Source organism: Onychomys torridus, chromosome 11, assembly GCF_903995425.1.
Source record: "Onychomys torridus chromosome 11, mOncTor1.1, whole genome shotgun sequence".
In the NCBI taxonomy this organism is placed as follows: Eukaryota; Metazoa; Chordata; class Mammalia; order Rodentia; family Cricetidae; genus Onychomys; species Onychomys torridus.
The window spans coordinates 67923665-67941687 of NC_050453.1; the positions used below are offsets into that span (position 1 = coordinate 67923665).

Consider the following 18023-nt stretch of genomic DNA (forward strand, 5'->3'; position numbering starts at 1 on the left):
ACTTCTCAGCAGGCCATGTGAGGAGCTTCAAGGAGTCCTGGTCTCTGGATCATCCCTAGGAATGCCCATTTAACTGGTCTAAAGAGTATAAAGTAAGGAACTAGAGAGATGGCTCAGCAGTTAAAGTAGTTGTTGCAGAGGACCAGAGTTCAGTTCCCAGCATCCACACGGGGTAGTTTAGAACTGCCCATAACTCCAGCTCCAGGGGGTCTGACACACTCTTCTGGTCCCTGCAGACACCAGCATATACACACACATACACTCAGTAAAAATAAAAATAATTCTTAAAAAAAAAAAAAAAAACTTTGAAGAGTAATATAAGCACCCAGGAGTATCTCATATGGAGTATTTAAAAAAGCAAACAAAAAACAAACAAACAAAAAAGCTGGACATGATAATATGCATATCTTTAATCCCAGCACTCAGGAGGCAGAGGCAGGTGGATCTCTGTGAATTCGAGGCCAGCCTGGGTTACATAGTGAGTCCCAGCCCAGTCAGGGCTACATAGGAGGCCCTGTCTCAAAATAGTAACAACAAAAACAAAACAGAAAAACCACTGAGACACCACAACACTAGGCCACCAGACCTCTATGAGAGTCTGGGTTGGTCCATGTGAATTGCTGAACACATTTTCTATTTTTAAATTGTATGTATCATTTATTTTGTATGCACATGAAGGGGAGGGCTGCTGGCACATATGTGGAGGTCAGATGGGTCTCAAGGCTCAAAAACAGGTCACCAGGCTTGGCAGCAAATGCCTTTATCCACTGAGCCATCTTGAAGATACCTGCATGGAACACTTTTTAACAAGGCTTCAGGTGAGGTGCGTGTTCCCAAACTAAGAATCATTGCCTTGTTGAGGATGTGTAGGAAGCTAATAAAGGTAAACCCCTCTGGTGGATAAAGGGTAAAGGAGAAGCTATGTCAGGGAGACAGTCTCAGGAGAGCCCTGAGAGACCCTACCTGAGGAACAGAATATTAAATAAAACAAAAGCAAATCAGCTTTGCCACGTGTCAGGTCTAATGAGTTATCAGTAATACCTAAACTACATCCTGTATGGGTTTGGTGGGGTTTCTGTACCACATGTACAGACATGTACCACAGTCCACTAGTAATGTCTGTCATGTCCTTCTGTAAAAGGCATGAGTCTGTCTGCCAAACAGTTGCCATCCTTCATAGGAACTCTTCCACATTCCAGGCCCAATGGTAGAACTTTCAAAATGTCATTAGTGTGCAGTGGAGAGAACTCCCCCAGGTCTCTGATGAATTACAAATCCTCTTGCTCTTCCTTGGTCTTCCCTTGTGTCTCCCAGCCCTTCTTATCTCTGCTTAGTGAAGAGGCTCTTGAAGGCATTGTTGTAGTTCTTATTAAAAGCTGTGTAAATCAAGGGGTTGAAGAAGGAATTGGAATACCCGAGCCACAGGAATATGCTTTTCCAGATGGGTGGCAGGCTACAGGCACAGAACGGGCTGATGAGCTCCGTGAGGAAGAACGGGATCCAACACAGCGCAAAGACGCCAATCAAGATCCCCACCATCATGGCTGCTCGCTTCTCCTTCTGCTCCCGCCATGAGTCTCCACTTGTCTGGAAGGTCACCGTGGCCCTGCAACGTGCCGTGAATACCATCTCGGCCTCCTGAGGTGCCTCCTTTGCCTTGGAACGAAAGGAGATATGGAATTAGAGTAACAGAACAAGAGGAAACGCTGAACAGAAAAATTAAAGTTAGCTATTCTCAGTTCTGCCAGAAAAGTGAGGTCACAAGGCTCAGATGCCCTTTCCAAGGTAGAAACCGGCGACTGCAGAGACTCACAGCTGAGAGAAATAGGCACCCACACACAGGAACAAATCAGAGGGGCAGGAAGCAAAGCCCTGACATACCTGAGTGCTAAACGCTCCAGATGTGGCTGGGCAGACAAGAATGTGTTTGCTATGCAAGATGAGGACCTGGGTTCAATCCCCAGAACCTATCTTAAAAATTCCGGACATGGTGACATGCTTATAATAAGGAGCGCTGGGCAAGTGGAGACGGGAGGGTCACTGGGGCTCACTGACCATCCAGTCCAGCCAAACTGGCAAACATCAGAGTCAGTGAGAGACCCTGTTTCAAAAACACCAGGTGAAGGGGGCTAGGGAGATGGCTCAGCAGTTCAGACCCCTAGTTGTACAATCATGAGGACTGTAGTTTGGATCCCAATATCCTTTGTGTGCCCGCAGCCTCAGATCTGGTGGAGTAGGGTGAGAGGGAGGCAGGATTGTTGAGCTTTCTAGCTTCCAGACTAATTGAGAAAATATGAGCCCTTAGGTTCAGGGAGAGACCCTGCCTCAAAGCAATAGGCTGAGAGTGATACAGGAGAACACCTGATGTCATCTTGCTTCTGCACACAGGCATAGGTATACGTACTCTCACACAGACACATACACACATACATATATCATTTTAAGACACATGGTGGAAAGTAACTAACGAGGATGCCTAACATCAACCTTACATCCGCACACACATCAGCACACACACTAACAGAAAGTTCACAAAGAACTCAGGAAAGGAAGTGGGCAGCAAAAGTATACACTTCAATAGGTTTGTCCCTTCAGAAATCCTGCCCTGTCCTTTAAGCAACTAGTGTGTGGGGATCACTTTGTGCTTATGGCAGGTGACAGGGAGATCTGTTTCGAAACCCATCAGATCATTTTATTGTTCTGAACAAGGCTTAGTATCAAGAGAAGTTAATTAACCAGAGTCTAACCTACCTTGGAGAAGATAAACATTAAAGTCAAATACCCTTTAACCTTCCGGTCCCACCTGAGGATGAGATAAGCAAGCATGTGTCCAGAGCACCGGCCCTCAATGAGTCTAATGGGGGATATGGAGACTGAACTCAGATCCTCATGCTTGCCCCAGTTTGCTTTTGAATAAAACATTCTTACCAAAAGCAACTTGAGGAGGAACAGATGTGTTCAGCTTACACTTCCAGGTTAAGTGTCAGTCCTTAGGAAAGTCAGGGTGGGAACACAACAAGAAGTGAAGCAGAGCCACGGAGGAATGAGGCTTACTGATAGAGCCCAGGCCCACTTGCCCAGGGACAGTGTCGCTCACAGTGGTCTGGGCCCTCCAACCTCCAGTGTCAATCACCAATTGAGACACTCACTCACAGGAGTGAGCACAGACCAACGAGACTAAGGCATTTCTTTATATGAGGTTCCCTGTTCTCAGGTGTGACTCTAGATTTGTACCCAGTTGACACAAAAAGTAACCAGCAGTACAGCAAACACTGCCCACTTAGCCATCTTCCCAGCCCCGGATTATCCTTTTAATGAGCACGGGATCTGTAGTGATGTCCCCTTCTTCATTTCTGATTCTCATTACTGACATTTTTCTTAGCTTGTCTCAAGTTTTACTCTTTTAATTGATCACTTAAAGAACCAGCTTTTGGATTCATTGATTTTCTCCACTGTTTTCCAGTTTTCATCATTGATTTCTACCTTTTTTAAAAATTTCTATTCTGACTCTTACTTTAAGGTTTATTATTTCCATCTTGCTTCCTAAAGTAGAAATTTGCATAAGCAGTACTGAAGGAGAACCACAAACTAGAAGGATTAGCATTACTCAACTTTAGGACAAACTAAAGGAGCTGGATCTGGGCTCTGTGGTTAAGAGAGCTTGATGCCCTTCCAGATGACTGGAGTTCAGATACTAGCTCCTATGTCACAGCTCAGAGTTACCTGTAAGTCCAGTTACAGGGGATCTGATGCCCTCTCTGGCCTCTGTGCATACCTGCACACACATACATATAGTCACACAGAGACACATCATATACATAAATAAAAATAAATCGTTTTAAAAACACTACAGGTCTGAGCGGTGGTGGCGCATGCCTTTAATTCCAGCACTCAGGAGGCAGAGGCAGGTGAATCTGGTCCTTCCAGTTCGAGCCTGGTCTGCAGAATGAGTTCCAGAACAGGCTCTAAAGCTACACAGAGAAACTCTCTCTCAAAAAAGCAAAAAAGAAAACGTACTACAGTCAGGTGATAGTAACACATGCCTTTAATCCCAGCATTTGGGAGGCAGAAGCAGGCAGTCTCTGAGTTCAAGGCTAGCCAGTTCTAGAGTGAATTCTAGGATATCCAGGGCTGCTGTGGAATAATCCTTTTATACACTGTGTGAATATATGTTGCTATATATTCACTGAGTGATAGGATGAGGAAAGGCAGAGTCAGAGAGTTGCCAGCCACATAGAGAATGAGCCTGATAGACAAAATGGGATAGAAGTAAAAGCCACGAGCCTCAGGGCAGCACATAAATTAATACAAATGAGTTAAGTTTTAAGAGCTAGTTAGTAACAAGCCTGAGCTATTGACTAAGCATTTATAAGTAATCTTAAGTCTCCATGTTGGTTATTGGAGAGCAGCTATGGCACGGGAAAACTCCACCTACACAGGGCTATACAGAGAAACTCTGTCTCAAAAAATCTAAAACAAAAGAAAACAAAGCAAACAAATGAAAAATAGTAACAACAAACAAGTGCTGTTAAAGTTTTAGTAATCAAGAGTATGTTGTGTTGGCAAAAGAGCATATAAATGCAGTGGATCAATGGAACATGGAGAGCCCAATAATAAATGTTGTTAGTTGTTTTTTATTCTAGTCTCATGTTGGAACACCAAAATGTAGTTGGTTGTTTTTGCTCTTCTGGGAGGCCTGCCACCCAGCTCCCAAAGAAATCACACAAAGAGGTTTATTCTTATTTATAAATGCCCTGCCTTAGCTTGGCTTGTTTCTTGCCAGTTTTTCTTAACCTAAATTAGCCTGTCTACCTTTTGCCTCTGGGCTTTTGTCTTTTCTAACTTCTGAATACTTTATTTTCACTCTTACTCATTGGCTGGCTGGGTAGCTGGCCCCAGCATCCTCCTCTCCTTGTTCTCTTGCTCTTTCTTCCTCCACCCCCAGATTTCTCTTTCTATTTATTGTCTCTGCCTGCCAGCCCTGCTTATCCTTTCTCCTACTTGACTATTGACCATTCAGCTCTTTATTAGATCATCAGGTGTTTTAGACAGGCACAGTAAGACAGCCTCACAAGAGTTAAACAAATGCAACATAAAGGAATGCATCACACCTTTGCATCATTAAAACAAATGTTACACATCATAAACAAATATAACAAATCTTAAAATAATATTCTACAACAAATAAACCTACATATATGTAGTGTGTGTAGTGGTTAAATTGTCAACTTGATGCAATCTACAATTACTTGGAAAGAGAATCACAATGAGAGATTGGCCTTTGGGCATTTCTGTGAGTGACTGTCTTTATTACATTAAATGACATGGGAAGACCCAGCTTACTTTAGGTAGTAACATTCCCTAGGTTTGAGTCCTGGACCATGTAAGAGCAGAGAAAATGAGCTAAACAGTAGTAAGCGTGCATTCATTTTTCTCTGCTCTTGAGTGTGGATGTGATGTGACCAGCTTTAAGTTTCTATTGTCTTGATTTCCCCACTCTGATGGACTGGATCCCAGAATTAAGACTGAAATAAGTCCTTTGTCCCCTAAGTTGTTTTCATCGGGGTATTTTGTCAAAGCAATAGAAATGAAGTTCGGGCATATAGTCAGCCAATCTTTGGCAAGGAAGCAAAAGTAATAAAATGGATAAAAAGTGTTTTCAACAATTGAGGCTGCAACAGCTAAACATCCACTTAGACCTTACCCCTGCCCAAAACATACTACAAAACATATCACAAGGTAAATATGAATCTGTAGGAAATACTGTAGAAGAAAATCTAGATAAGTTTGAATTCATGATGTCTTTTGAGATGCAATACCACAAGTACAATCATTAAGGAAAGAATCAACATGCTACATACACATCAATAAGTTAAAATTCTCTGCTCTCTGGAAAACATTGTCAAGAGGATGAAAAAAACAATCCATAGTCTGAGAGGAAATAATTCCAAGAAAACAGACAACAACAAGCTTACCTAAAATGTAAAGATTCTTGAAAGTCAAGAATGTGAACTGGGCTGAGAAGATGGCTCAAGGTGCTAAATGCTTGCCCTACATGTATGCACCCAAGTATACATTCCCCAGAACCTATACACATGCCAGCCAGGCATGGAGACCTGCCTGTAATCCCAGCTCAGGTCAGAAATGGACAGAACCCCTGGGCAAGCTGGCAAGCAGGATCAACTGAGGGCTAGAGAGATGTCTCAGTGGTTAAAAGCACTTACTCCTCTTCCAGAGGACCTGGGTTTGATTTCCATCACCAACATCAGGAGGTTCACTGTAACTCCACTTCCAGAGGATCCATTACCCTCTTCTGGCTTCCTTGGGCACTGTGTACACATGTGTATACTCAACACACACACACACACACACACACACACACACACACACACACACACATTTAATATAATAATAATAATAAAAGATTAGCCAAAAAGCAAGCTCTGCATTCATTGAGAGACTCTGTCTCAACATATAAGCTAAAGAAGGATCAAGAAAGATATCCAGTGTCAACCTCAGATCTCTACACATGTGCCCAGACACACATTTGTGGCCCTTACATGCAAACATACATACACATACACATAAACACACACACATATACATGCAAAATAGGAATGTAAAACAATCTATTTAAAATAGGCAAAAAAATAAACCTTTAACAGACACATAACTAAAAAATTCATAGTTCTATATCTCTTGGTGTGGCAACATGGCACACTGGGTAAAGATATTCGATGCCTGAGGATCTGAATTTGATGCCCAAGGCCCACAAGGTAGTAAGTAAGTGAGAACAGACTATAGAAAGTTCTGCTCCAGCCTATACATTTGCACACCAAAGATAGATGAATGGATTGATAGATAGATAGATGATAGATAGATAGATAGACAGACAGACAGCAGACAGATAGATGTATTTTAAATGTTTTAAAAGATATACATCATAAAAACATGAAAATATGCTCGACCTCATGCCATCAGATAAGCAGACATCAAAACAACAATGAAATGTTGCTAAAATGGCGTGAGAGTGGAGCAAGCATAGCGCAGTTGGTAGAGTTGCTTGCCTAGTGTGCACTAAGCCCATAGTTCCACCACAGCAGCACATAAACCAGGCATGCAGCATGCACCTGTGACCCCAGGACTCAGGAGATGGAGGCTGAGGAACCAGTTATCCTCAGCTACAGAGCGAGTTTGAGGTCTGCCTGGGATACTTGAGACCCTGACTCAAGAAGTAAAATAATGGAACACAAATGGTGAGGACCCACAGATAAGGAGATCATCTCACCCCTCATCAAAGAGGCTTCTTTTGGCTGCAGCAGGAGACCGTTACCGAAAAGCCACAACTAGTCAAAATGCAAATAAGTGACCATGGAATGCTCATTCCCAATTGATATATAACACAACACAACTCCTGCACCTTACTGCGGCTCAGAGAACATTAGCAGAGAAAGGGTGGAAAGATTCTAAGAGCCAGAGGACCAGGGAATCTACTGAGAGACTGTGCCTTCTGGCTATGACAGGGATGCTCTACCCATAAAATGTCGACATGACGACTGCCCAAACAAGACTTGAACAATTCCAATAATTATTGATATGCCAATATGGACTGATGCAATCCCATGGGGCCCCATTCTTAGATGAAGAGCTACAAGCAATTAACAATGCTGAGAGAGGAAGTACTCTTACCCAGGAACGAGCCTCTGATTAGTTGTCCAATACCAAGTGGTCAGCCCTAGAAACTTACCATCAACACAGTTTATATGTAAGTGTTTGGGATGTTTTTGTTGTTGTTGTTTTGTTTTCTGAGAGAGGGTTTCTCTGTGTAGCAGCTATCCTGGTACTCTCTGTGTAGACCAGGCTGGCCTTGAACTCATAGAGATCCACCTGTCTCTGCTTCCTGTTGTAAATATAACAACAACAGTTTAAAAAAAAAAAAAGGAAGCCCCATGAATTTGGGAAGGAAGGGACATGGGAAAGTAGGAGCGAGTAAAGGGGGGGATATAATTATATTTTCATTAAGCTTTTTAAATTTAAGAAATAAAAATAAACCACGTGTGGAGGCTCTCACCCATTTTGATGAAAAACAAAAGCTGATCTTAAAAAGGTTTATCTATCTGCTCTTAAAAAGGTTTATCAATTTAAACACATAAAACCTGCCATGTGGCTTTTCTTTTGAGACAAGACCTCATTTTGCTGTCCTGGCATCAAACTCACAATTTATCTGAAGATGATCTTGAACTTCTGATCCTCCTGCCTCCACCTCCTTCTGGAATTACAGGCATGCACCACCATGCCCAGTTTATGAGGTCCTGGGGACCACACCTGGGACCTCATGAATACTAGGCAAGCCCTCTGCCAACTGAGGTACATCCCTAGCCTCAATACTACGTGGCTAAGGCAACACAACGCTATTCTAGACTTACCAAACACCTCTCCATTTTTAGTCAAGAAACCTATCAAAAATCCTTGAAAAATATATTGAAAATAGAGGTTAAGGTAAGATCTAAAGATACTTTGGAAGAGAGAATAAAGGTCCCCACAAGGCCAGATGCCAAGAACAGAAGCTTTTGGGTCAGACCCATGGTTGAGACTAGGCAAGCGTGTCTGCTTCTCCAAGCCTGCTTGCCCATCTGGGAAGCAGGCTGATGAGTTTCTGCTGCTCCACAGAGCCTTCGAGGAAGAGGAGCACTGAATACACATTCCATGCCCAGAACAGCCCCCACCACACGCATCCACCTGTTCCATATTCATGGTAGAGACCACGACTGGAATTGGAGCCACCAATGGAGCAGACACAGGCCCTTACAGAGTCTGCTCTAGAGAGACAGTCTGTCCACATTAACATTTCAACGGATTGTATAATTGCTATAGTAAATGGGTTCCTTATAAGTTATATATTAATTCTGCTCTGCCTAGATTAAAAAACAACTCCAAATGCCTCTGTATCATAAATTAGTTATTAGACTGGGGAGATGACTCAATGGGTAAAATATTTGCCAAACGAGTGTATGGACCAGATTTCAGGTTCCTAGCACCCATGTCAATGCGGGTCAGGCATGACAGCTCACCTGTAATCCCAGCAAGGGAAATGGAGACAGTATCCCTTGAGCAAGCTGGCTAACTAGACTGACAAAACCAGCAAGCTCTGGGTTCAAATTAGAAACCCTGCCTCACTTACCCTGAGAAAAGGCAGATAGTAATCAAGCAAGACACCTAGCATCAACCCAGCTTCCACATTCATAAGCACACACACGCCTGTGCACCCACACTTGGAAACTAGCATGTACACACCAATATACAGACTAATAATTAGCTGTCATTTCTGCACATTCTCTCTCTCATACACGCATATATACATGCACACCACACACACACACACACACACAGAGAGAGAGAGAGAGAGAGAGAGAGAGAGAGAGAGAGAGAGAGAGAGAGTTTTGTTCACCTCTTAGGTTACTAGCCTCCAAAGAATGCTCTTATCATCCTCTGAACTCACTCATGACTCCCTGTACTAAAACCTCATTTTCTGCTTTTGTAGCAATTTGGGTGATTATGTGAGTGATGTCTGAATCTCAACTAGAGGAAGGACCTATATCTTCGTACAGGAACTACCTAGCGTCAGCACCTGCTTCCTGGCAGTACCCAGGAAATAGCCACTTAACCAATGGCTTAGTGTTACAACACAATGGCTTACATCTGCCTCTCTCTTCCTTCTTGGAAGATGACAAAGAATAACTGTTTACAGCTCTTCTGATGGTTCCTTCAAGGGCACTGGACTCTGTCCTCACCACATTGTGCTTGTCCATCGTGTCTCACTTTAGCACTGCTAAAAATAAGCACTAGGGAGGGTTTCCAGGTGGTCTGGCTTTGCAGTCAGGATTCTATTCAGGACTACATTTAGATTCTGTCTCCTGGCCCTCTTCCCAAGAGCTCTACCTCTGTTTGTTTGGGAATATCACTACATTGGTCTAAACACAGATGCATGGAAATCTGGGCAAAATAAGAGCCTTTTCCTTTGACAGTGTACACCCCAGCATCCTCTCTACCTGTCACCTGAGGAGAGACTATGAAGGGGCAAATAATTGTGGCAGTAAAGCAGTCTCTGGAGGGCTAGGGTGATAGTTCACTTTGTACAGTTCTTGCCTTGCAAGTGGGACAACCTGAGTTCAAGCCCCCAAATCCATGTCTTAAAAGAAAATGAAAGAAAGCAGAAGGAAGGAAGGAAGGAAGGAAGGAAGGAAGGAAGGAAGGAAAGAAGGAAGGGAGGAAGGAAGGAAAGAAGGAAGGAAGGAAAGGAGGAAGGGAGGGAGGGAGGGGAGAGGGAGGGAGGGAGGGAGGGAGGGAAGGAAGGACCAAGGTGATGGCTTGTACTTACAATTCCAGTGACAAGGAGGAGGAAGCAGGTGGATCCAAAGAGACCTGGGCAGGGCCTAAAAAACACCCCTCCCTGTTCCCACACAGAAGTCTCTCTCCCCTGGGGTATCTGCAGGTGTATTCTGAAGAGGAAGCTGAGAACTGCCCCATCGATAATGAGCTGTTGCAACTTTTCCAGTGCCCAGCTCGGAGGGCAGAGGACAAAATTACTAGCAAGTCCAAAACAAAAATCAAGGCCACTGGGAGAGACAGACTGTCCCATTGTGTAGCACAGACCAGCATCACATACCACAGAAGGTCTAAGGGATAAACAGCTGTATCCTGAAGTTATTCCAGGAACGCTTGGCCATCTCTTTGGAGAGGGAGTAGCCTCCACAGAGCACAAGAGGTAGAAAGCGACTGCTCTGTCCCCTTCCTCTCCCACCCAGGAAGTGCTTACTAATGGGCACTTTCCCAGCCATCCCTCTGCCCGTCTAAAGGACCTCCCAGTCACTTGAGTCTGTCCACTGAAGAATAGAAAGTGTAAGAAATGGATGGGGTAAGTTAAGTCCAAAGACATCCCGAGGGAAGGGAAGAATAAAGGGCAAGTCTACTGATGAAATCTTTCATTTCAAATAGACCCACTCCACAGGGGACGCAGTGGGCTGACTCCACCCATGCACTGTCAAAATGTGTGCTCAGAAGCTTTCCAGCCTGAGCCTGACCCCACACACAGAGGGACACTGGAAGAGAAGGGGACTTCTGGAGCAACCTCTAAGAAGATATAAAGGTCTCAGTTTGTAGCTCAGTGGCAAAGTTTGGATGCATACAGGAGGCCTTAGGTTCAGTGGTAAATACTGAAAGAAAGGGGTGGGGGGAGGGGGAGGGAGGGAGGAAGAGAGAGGGGGAAAGGGAGAGAGAGTATGAGTCAATTGCACACAATAATTCATTTTCACTTTTCCAGTTCAAAATGTGATGTCTGCTAGAAAACAGGAAGACAAAACAGGACATGGTGGTGAACATCTATAATCCCAGAGCATGGTAGTGGAGACAGGTGGCTCCCTGGTGTTCAGCTGTCCAGCCAGCCTAGTCTACTTAGTGAACACCAAGGCAGTGAGAGACCCTGGCTGGAAAAAAAAATGTGGACCCCAAGGGAAAACAACTGAGGTTATCCTCTGGCTCTCATACACAAATGCATCCACACATACTCAACATGTAGACAGGAAAATGGAAAGGTGCTGTGGAGAGCACGAACCTCTTGAACTAACCACCACTGACTCATCCTCCCATCAATCCTGTGTGACCTTTACAGGACCAGATGGTCTGCTGCAAAAACTAGAAATCCAGTATGTAGCCAAATCTACAACTTCTTAAACATCAGCATGACGCCACCAGCAGGAAGTTTCATTCCTGACCTTCAGGGGGGTCATCACCCACATGCAGGCAGGCTGAAAATGGTACATGAAATGACCTTCCAGCTACATCTTGTCTTTTGAGTGGGGTTTCCCACTGGCCTGAAGTTAACCAAGTAGGCTCGACTAACCAGCCAGTGGGTCCCAGGGATGCACCCATCTCCACCTCCCTACCTCTGGGATTGCAAGTGTTCACCAACACTCTCAGCCATGTGTCACGATTCTAGGGGTCCAACACAGGTCTTATGCTTTTAACGAAAGAAGTTTATCCACCGAGCCATTTCCCTAACTTCTGAAGTAGCTATTTCTAACCAAAGATGCCAGGCCAAGCTTGGAACACCTGGGGCTTCGTCTGTCTGCCTCAGGCAAATGCCAAGTTTGAAAAGCTACATCCCAAACATCACCCACCATAAAGAGAGCGTGATTATCATGACTGACAACTCAAAACAGGAAATTTTCTCAACTGCCTCTCATGTGTAGAGGAAACTGTACAAATAAGGACATTTTCTTGTAAAAATAAAAGCCGAGCAGAGTTGGCTTGACACAAATAAGCCATCTTGTCAGTGCAGTGTAATACATACAAAAAATATACAGGTTGGCCAAAGTCTTGAGTAAAGTACACTTGTCCTCATTCTTATGTTTAGGTGGATCTTGTTTTGCTGCTGAGTTTGGTTGCTCGGCACAGGCTAGGATGCACTGGGATTAGCACTTAGAAAGGGAGATGTAAGCAGGTTACATCTTTGTTTGATTGAGGTTAGGTTACATTTATGTTTTCAGCTTTAATTTCATCTGGACTAGGGGAGGTATTACTAGTTTGGTCAGGAAGGTACTAGGATATTGTGGTTCCTGGCTTTATTTCTGTTGTTGTGATAAAATACACTGACAGAGGAAAAAAAAAAACCAAAACAAAAAAAAAACCTCAGAGAGAAAGGGAGAAAGGCATGTGTTCGTCTTCTGATTCCAGATTCCTGTCCATCACAATACAGAAGTGACAATGAAGGGAGCCTGAAGTCACCAGTCACATCATCTCCACAGTCCTGAGCAGAGAGATAAAGGCACGCAGGCCTGCTAGCTCGATTTCCTCTCTTACACAGTTCAGGACTCCCTGCCTAGGGAATGGGGCCAGCAAAAGTGGGCTGAGTCTTCCTACATCAATTAACCTGATTAAAATAACCCCCACAGACATGCCCACTGGCCAAGCTGATCTAGACTATTTCCCAATTAAGACTCTCTTGTCATGTTATTCTAGGTTATCTCAAAGGTGACAGTTAAAAATTAACCATCAGCTCTTGGGAGGCAGAGGCAGGCAGATCTCTGTGAGTTCAAGGTCAGCCTGGTCCACATAGACAGTTCCAGAACAGCCAGGGCTACACAGAAAGAACCTGTCTCAAAATGAATGAGAAAGAAAGAAAGAAAGAAAGAAAGAAAGAAAGAAAGAAAGAAAGAAAGAAAGAAAGAAGGGAGGGAGGGAGGGAGGGAGGGAGGGAGGGAGGGAGGGAGGAAGGAAGGAAGGAAGGAAGGAAGGAAGGAAGGAAGGAAGGAAGGAACTAACTCTCTTGTGGTATTAAATATTTTTCTGGTTTTTCTCACCAGATTTCTCACAAGAAGCAACTGAAGGGAGGAAGGCTTTATTTTTGCTTATGATTCTCAGACACAGTCTGTCACGGTGAGGAAGCCACAGTAGCAAGAGGTAGGAGGCATCTGCTCACATTGCATTCTCAGTGAGGAAGCAGAGCATGAGAGGGAAGTAGGGCTGGGATATCAAGGCTCATTCCAGGTGACCATTTCTTCTAGAGAGGCTCTGCCTCTTGAAGATTTCACAGCCTCCCCAAGAAGCATCCCCAGCTGGGAGCCAGGTACTCAAACACCTGAGCCTATGGGGGACACTTCTCATTCAAACCACGACAGAGGTAGTACTGTGCAATGTCAGAGTGGAGGAGGATTTCCTGCATGCCCTACCACTAAAGAGTAACTCAGCACAATTCCACCCCTGCCTTCTGGAGTTCTTTCTCTCCATCACAGGCTGCTTCTGCTTGGTCAGTCAGCTGCCCTTTCACCTCTTGCTATCACCTTCCTAGATGGAAATGTGTCTAAAGTGAACAGCAAGGGCTGGGGATGGTGTCAAGTGATAGTGTGCTTGCCTAACAAGCACAGGGTCTTTAGTTTCCTTTTGATCTCCAGCAGCACAACCAAACTGAATCAAAGTAATAAGTAAACAAATAGATAGACAAATAAATAGATAGATAGATAGATAGATAGATAGATAGATAGATAGATAGATAGATAAGTAAGTAAGTAAATAAATGTTTATTCTACTAAAGTCAAAAATGAAAAGTCAAAGCAAGCTTGGCAAACCTTTCGGGCATCCATTGCACTGTGATTTTCCTAGGTGCATAACTGGATTGATGTAGCTATTAAAAGTCAGCCCTACCCCTGCAGCCAAAGAGAGAAGCGATATTCACCCCAGGCATTTCCGAGGGACCTTTCAAAGAACATCATTAATTTTGAATAAAGCTCTCCCTTCCAACATTTTCCAATTATAGACTTGACATTCCTGTTTTGTGTGTTTTTTTTTTTAATTCCTCTGTCATTTAATTAAAACGAAAAAAGAATCTACTTTTAAAAGCGCATGCCCTTGTCTGGTAGCCCAGTATCTGGGCTGAGTCTGTAAAAGTAAAACAAACTACAGCAGCCTTTCCCATGTCAAGCTCTCTTTAATTTTGACTACTTTCCTGGTCCACACATTGTGTTTGTGTGTATGTGCACATGGGTATATCTGCATGTGGATGGAGTCCAGAGTTCTGTGACATCGAGGTGTTTTCCTCAACTCTGGTCCATCATACTGTTTTTGAGACAAAGTCTCTCTTTGAGCCTGCCGCTCCACTGATTCAGCTAAACTCGTGGGCTGTTCAGACATCCTTTCCTCGGTCAGTTCTGCAACTCACCATGAGCCAGGACTATGCAGACATTTTTTTCATAATTCAGTTCGTGAGACCCTCACCGGGGGCCTTATACATTTGGGGATGTGGCTCAGTAGGTAGAATGCTCGCCCAACATGCACAAAGCTGTGTGTGGGCTTCATTCCCAGAACTATATAAACCAGGCATGGTGGTGCTTGCCTCTAATTCCAGCTCTTGGGAAGTCAGGAGAGAAAGATCAGAAGTTCCAGGTCATCCTCAGCTACTCAGGAAGTTCCAGGTCAACTTGCAATACCTGAGTTCCTGCCTTCAAAAAAATTAAACTAAATGAAAAGTAAATAACTAACTTGTTGAAAGATGAGAAAAATGAGGCATAAGGGTAGTAAGCAATGGATGTCTGGAATTAGAACTACAACACAGTTTCTCTCTCCCAGATCTCCAGAGGACATCACTAGGCTTGGGATAAACAAAGGAGAGGGACAGTGAATTTGTTTTAAACACACACACACACACACACACACACACACACACACACACACACTGTCAGGGGAGTGGCTGCTACAGTTTCGGGATATGGTCACTGGACTGTGAAGGATCTGGAGTCATTGGCAAAAAAGGGTGGAAGCTATAGGAATTTATTTACATATATTAAGGTACATGACACCCCACCGCAGTCCAGAACAGTCGGTCTAACAGGGATCAAAAGTTGGCAGCTCTAAACCTGACATGGGCAGAACCACTCCAGGATCTAAGGAATGAAGAGTGCTAAGTGAATCTACACATATGTGCTTGTGTGTGTGTGTGTGTGTGTGTGTGTGTGTGTGTGTGTGTGTGTATGTGTGTATGTGTGTGTGTGTGTGTAACAATTATTCATCTGTGTGCATGTGCAGTCCATGTGGAAGTCAGAGGACAAATCATGGGGATGGAACCCAGACTGTCAGGCCTGGTAGAAAGTGCCTTTACTTAGATAAGCCATCCTGCCTGAGCCCAGCTGATTAAATGTGACTTGATAACATCAAGAAAGGCAGGCTGGGATGTAGCTGAGATGGTTCATTGAGTTGCCTCCCATTCAGGAAACCCTGAGTTCCATGCCCACCCCACCCCCATTGCATACACGGACTCCATTTCGGTGGTGAGGACTGGAGGACTAGAAGTCCAAGATCATCCTTGGCTACAAAAAAAGTTGGAGTCTAGTCTGGGCTTCCTGAGACTCTGTCTTAAAACACACACACACACATACACACACACACACACACACACACACACACACACACACAGAGACAGACAGAGATATACAGAGAGACAGAGACAGAGACAGACAGAGACATACAGAGAGACAGAGACAGACAAACAGACACACAGAGAGAGAAACACACACACACACACACACACACACACACACACACACACACACACACACTTTTGAGGTTTGGAGATCCAGCACTAGTTTTAATGTGCACGTGAAGAACCCATTTTCACAGGTGCATATCCCACAGGTGGTTCACTAGAAGCACCAGCCATAAGCCACTCCGTGTGAGCTCCTCAAGAGCAGATGGCCGTCTCCTCCCGCGTCCCACATGCGACAGTTTTTCCTCTTAGGCTCCAGTATCCCAGCTCTGTCCCATTCTTCCCTTTCTCTAAATTTCACCCCTCCCAGGCTCCCCCACCCCCAAATCCACAACCAGCCCCTCTCACTTGCATGGTGGCAGGCAAAGGCACCACAGCCCTCCGTCTGCGGCCGAAGCGAAACTTGGCGGCTTTGTATATCTTCCAGTAGACGAAGAGTACCACCGCCAGAGGCAGGTAGAAGGCTCCGCAGGTGGAGAAGACTGCATAGGAGGGCTCCTGGCTCACCTGGCAACGCTGCAGCCGAGCATCATAGGCTTCGCCCCAGCCAAAGAGAAGCGGGGCCAGCGCGATGAGCGCGGACAGTGCCCAGGTGACCCCGATCATGAGCGCCGAAGCGCGGCGCCGGGTGCGCAGCGTGTACTGGAGGTGACGCGTGATGGTCCAGTAGCGGTCCAGGGCGATGGCCGCCACGTTCCAGATGCTGGCCGTACAGCACAACACGTCGAAGGAGATCCACACGTGGCACAGACTCCTGCCCAGCTGCCAACGTCGCCCAGCCGACAACTCGCTTACCAGGCTCAGTGGCATCACCAGGGCCGCCACAAGCACGTCCGAGACGGCTGTCGAGGCCACCAAGTTATGTGGCACGCGGTGGAAGGTGCGGACGCGCAGGATGGTCACCAGAACTAGCAGATTCCATACGAAAGTGGCAGCGATCAGCAACACCAAGAGAGTCACCACGAGCACGGTGAAGACAGAGAAGGGCGGGCCTGGCAAGATGAGCCCACCTGGGGTGGATCCCAAGCCCCTGCCTGAAATTGGGCTGTCACTGCAGCTCTCCAGCCCCGGGGCAAAGGCGATGCCAGGAGTGGCGCCTGAGAGGTTAGAGACTTCCATTGTTCAGGGACTTGGGCTCCTGGGCAGGGGATGCGCTTGTGGTTGCATGGACTGTGGGTAGGTAGTGAATAAGAGGGGCACTTCGTGCAGTGTACCGCAGGAAGTCTAAATCGCGCCACCCTGGTCCTTTTTCCAAACTGCAACCTCCCTTTGGCGCTTCTTTCGGTGGCTTTCGTGGACCCTCTTCTCCAGTTGAGAAGAAAAAAATGAGTGGGACCCCTGAGTGCAGCTTTGCCCAGTGCATCAATTTCTCCCGGTCCCTTTGTGGTCTTCAGGGTCATCGGCTGCTGAGGGCTGGAGAGCGATGTCTGAGCACAGGGATAGCTCAGAGAGACCTCTCCTGGATAGCGGCTGGAACCCACAGGCTCCTGGTGTGGGCTGAAGGGGGCGGAGAAGGTTTGGAGCCGCCACCAATGGGAGATGGAGCTGTAACGCTGTCCCAGCTGTCTCCTGCCAAGGCGGGTGGAGAGAATCCTAGCAGCCGTAGCCGCCTGGGAAGGTTTCTAACAATCCTGTCATGATTCTGTAGCCACTACTTCCGCACCTCCCCCGCCTCCTTCCCCCCCACCCCCCGCCCCGACCTCCGCGGACTTGGTAGCTCGGCTAGACACTGAAGACATGGGAGTCCCAGACAAAGTCATTGTGGTTTCCTGGAGCCCCGATTCTACCTGTATCCGGGGCAAGAGTACCAAATATTGGAGGACATGAAATAGAAAGTCCTAAGCTCAGCTTCATCCGGACTGTTTGGTGCCCAGCTCATAGGCAGGGCTTCTTGGGCACTGCAGTTTATCCTCCACCCCCACCCGTGCGCTTTGTGCAAAAAAGCTCCAGGCTGAAGCTGTTGGCAGAGGTCTGGAAGAGGGAAGGACAG

General features: G+C 45.6%; 1 protein-coding gene across 2 annotated transcripts; it reads right to left on the reverse strand.

Moving 5' to 3' along the window:
* Nucleotides 1-508: 508 nt before the first annotated feature.
* On the reverse strand, nucleotides 509-17681 carry LOC118593510 (5-hydroxytryptamine receptor 5B). 2 transcript variants are annotated; one of them, XM_036203027.1, is made up of 2 exons: nucleotides 16541-17681; nucleotides 509-1656 (listed from the first exon to the last, which is right to left on the reverse strand). In XM_036203027.1, the coding sequence occupies exons 1-2, from the start codon at nucleotides 17150-17152 to the stop codon at nucleotides 1321-1323; spliced, it is 948 nt and encodes a 315-aa protein (XP_036058920.1). In that variant the 5' UTR covers nucleotides 17153-17681; the 3' UTR covers nucleotides 509-1320. The 2 variants fall into 2 exon arrangements, with proteins under 2 accessions (XP_036058920.1, XP_036058919.1); XM_036203026.1 differs by having other exon boundaries at nucleotides 16382-17680.
* Nucleotides 17682-18023: the final 342 nt, after the last annotated feature.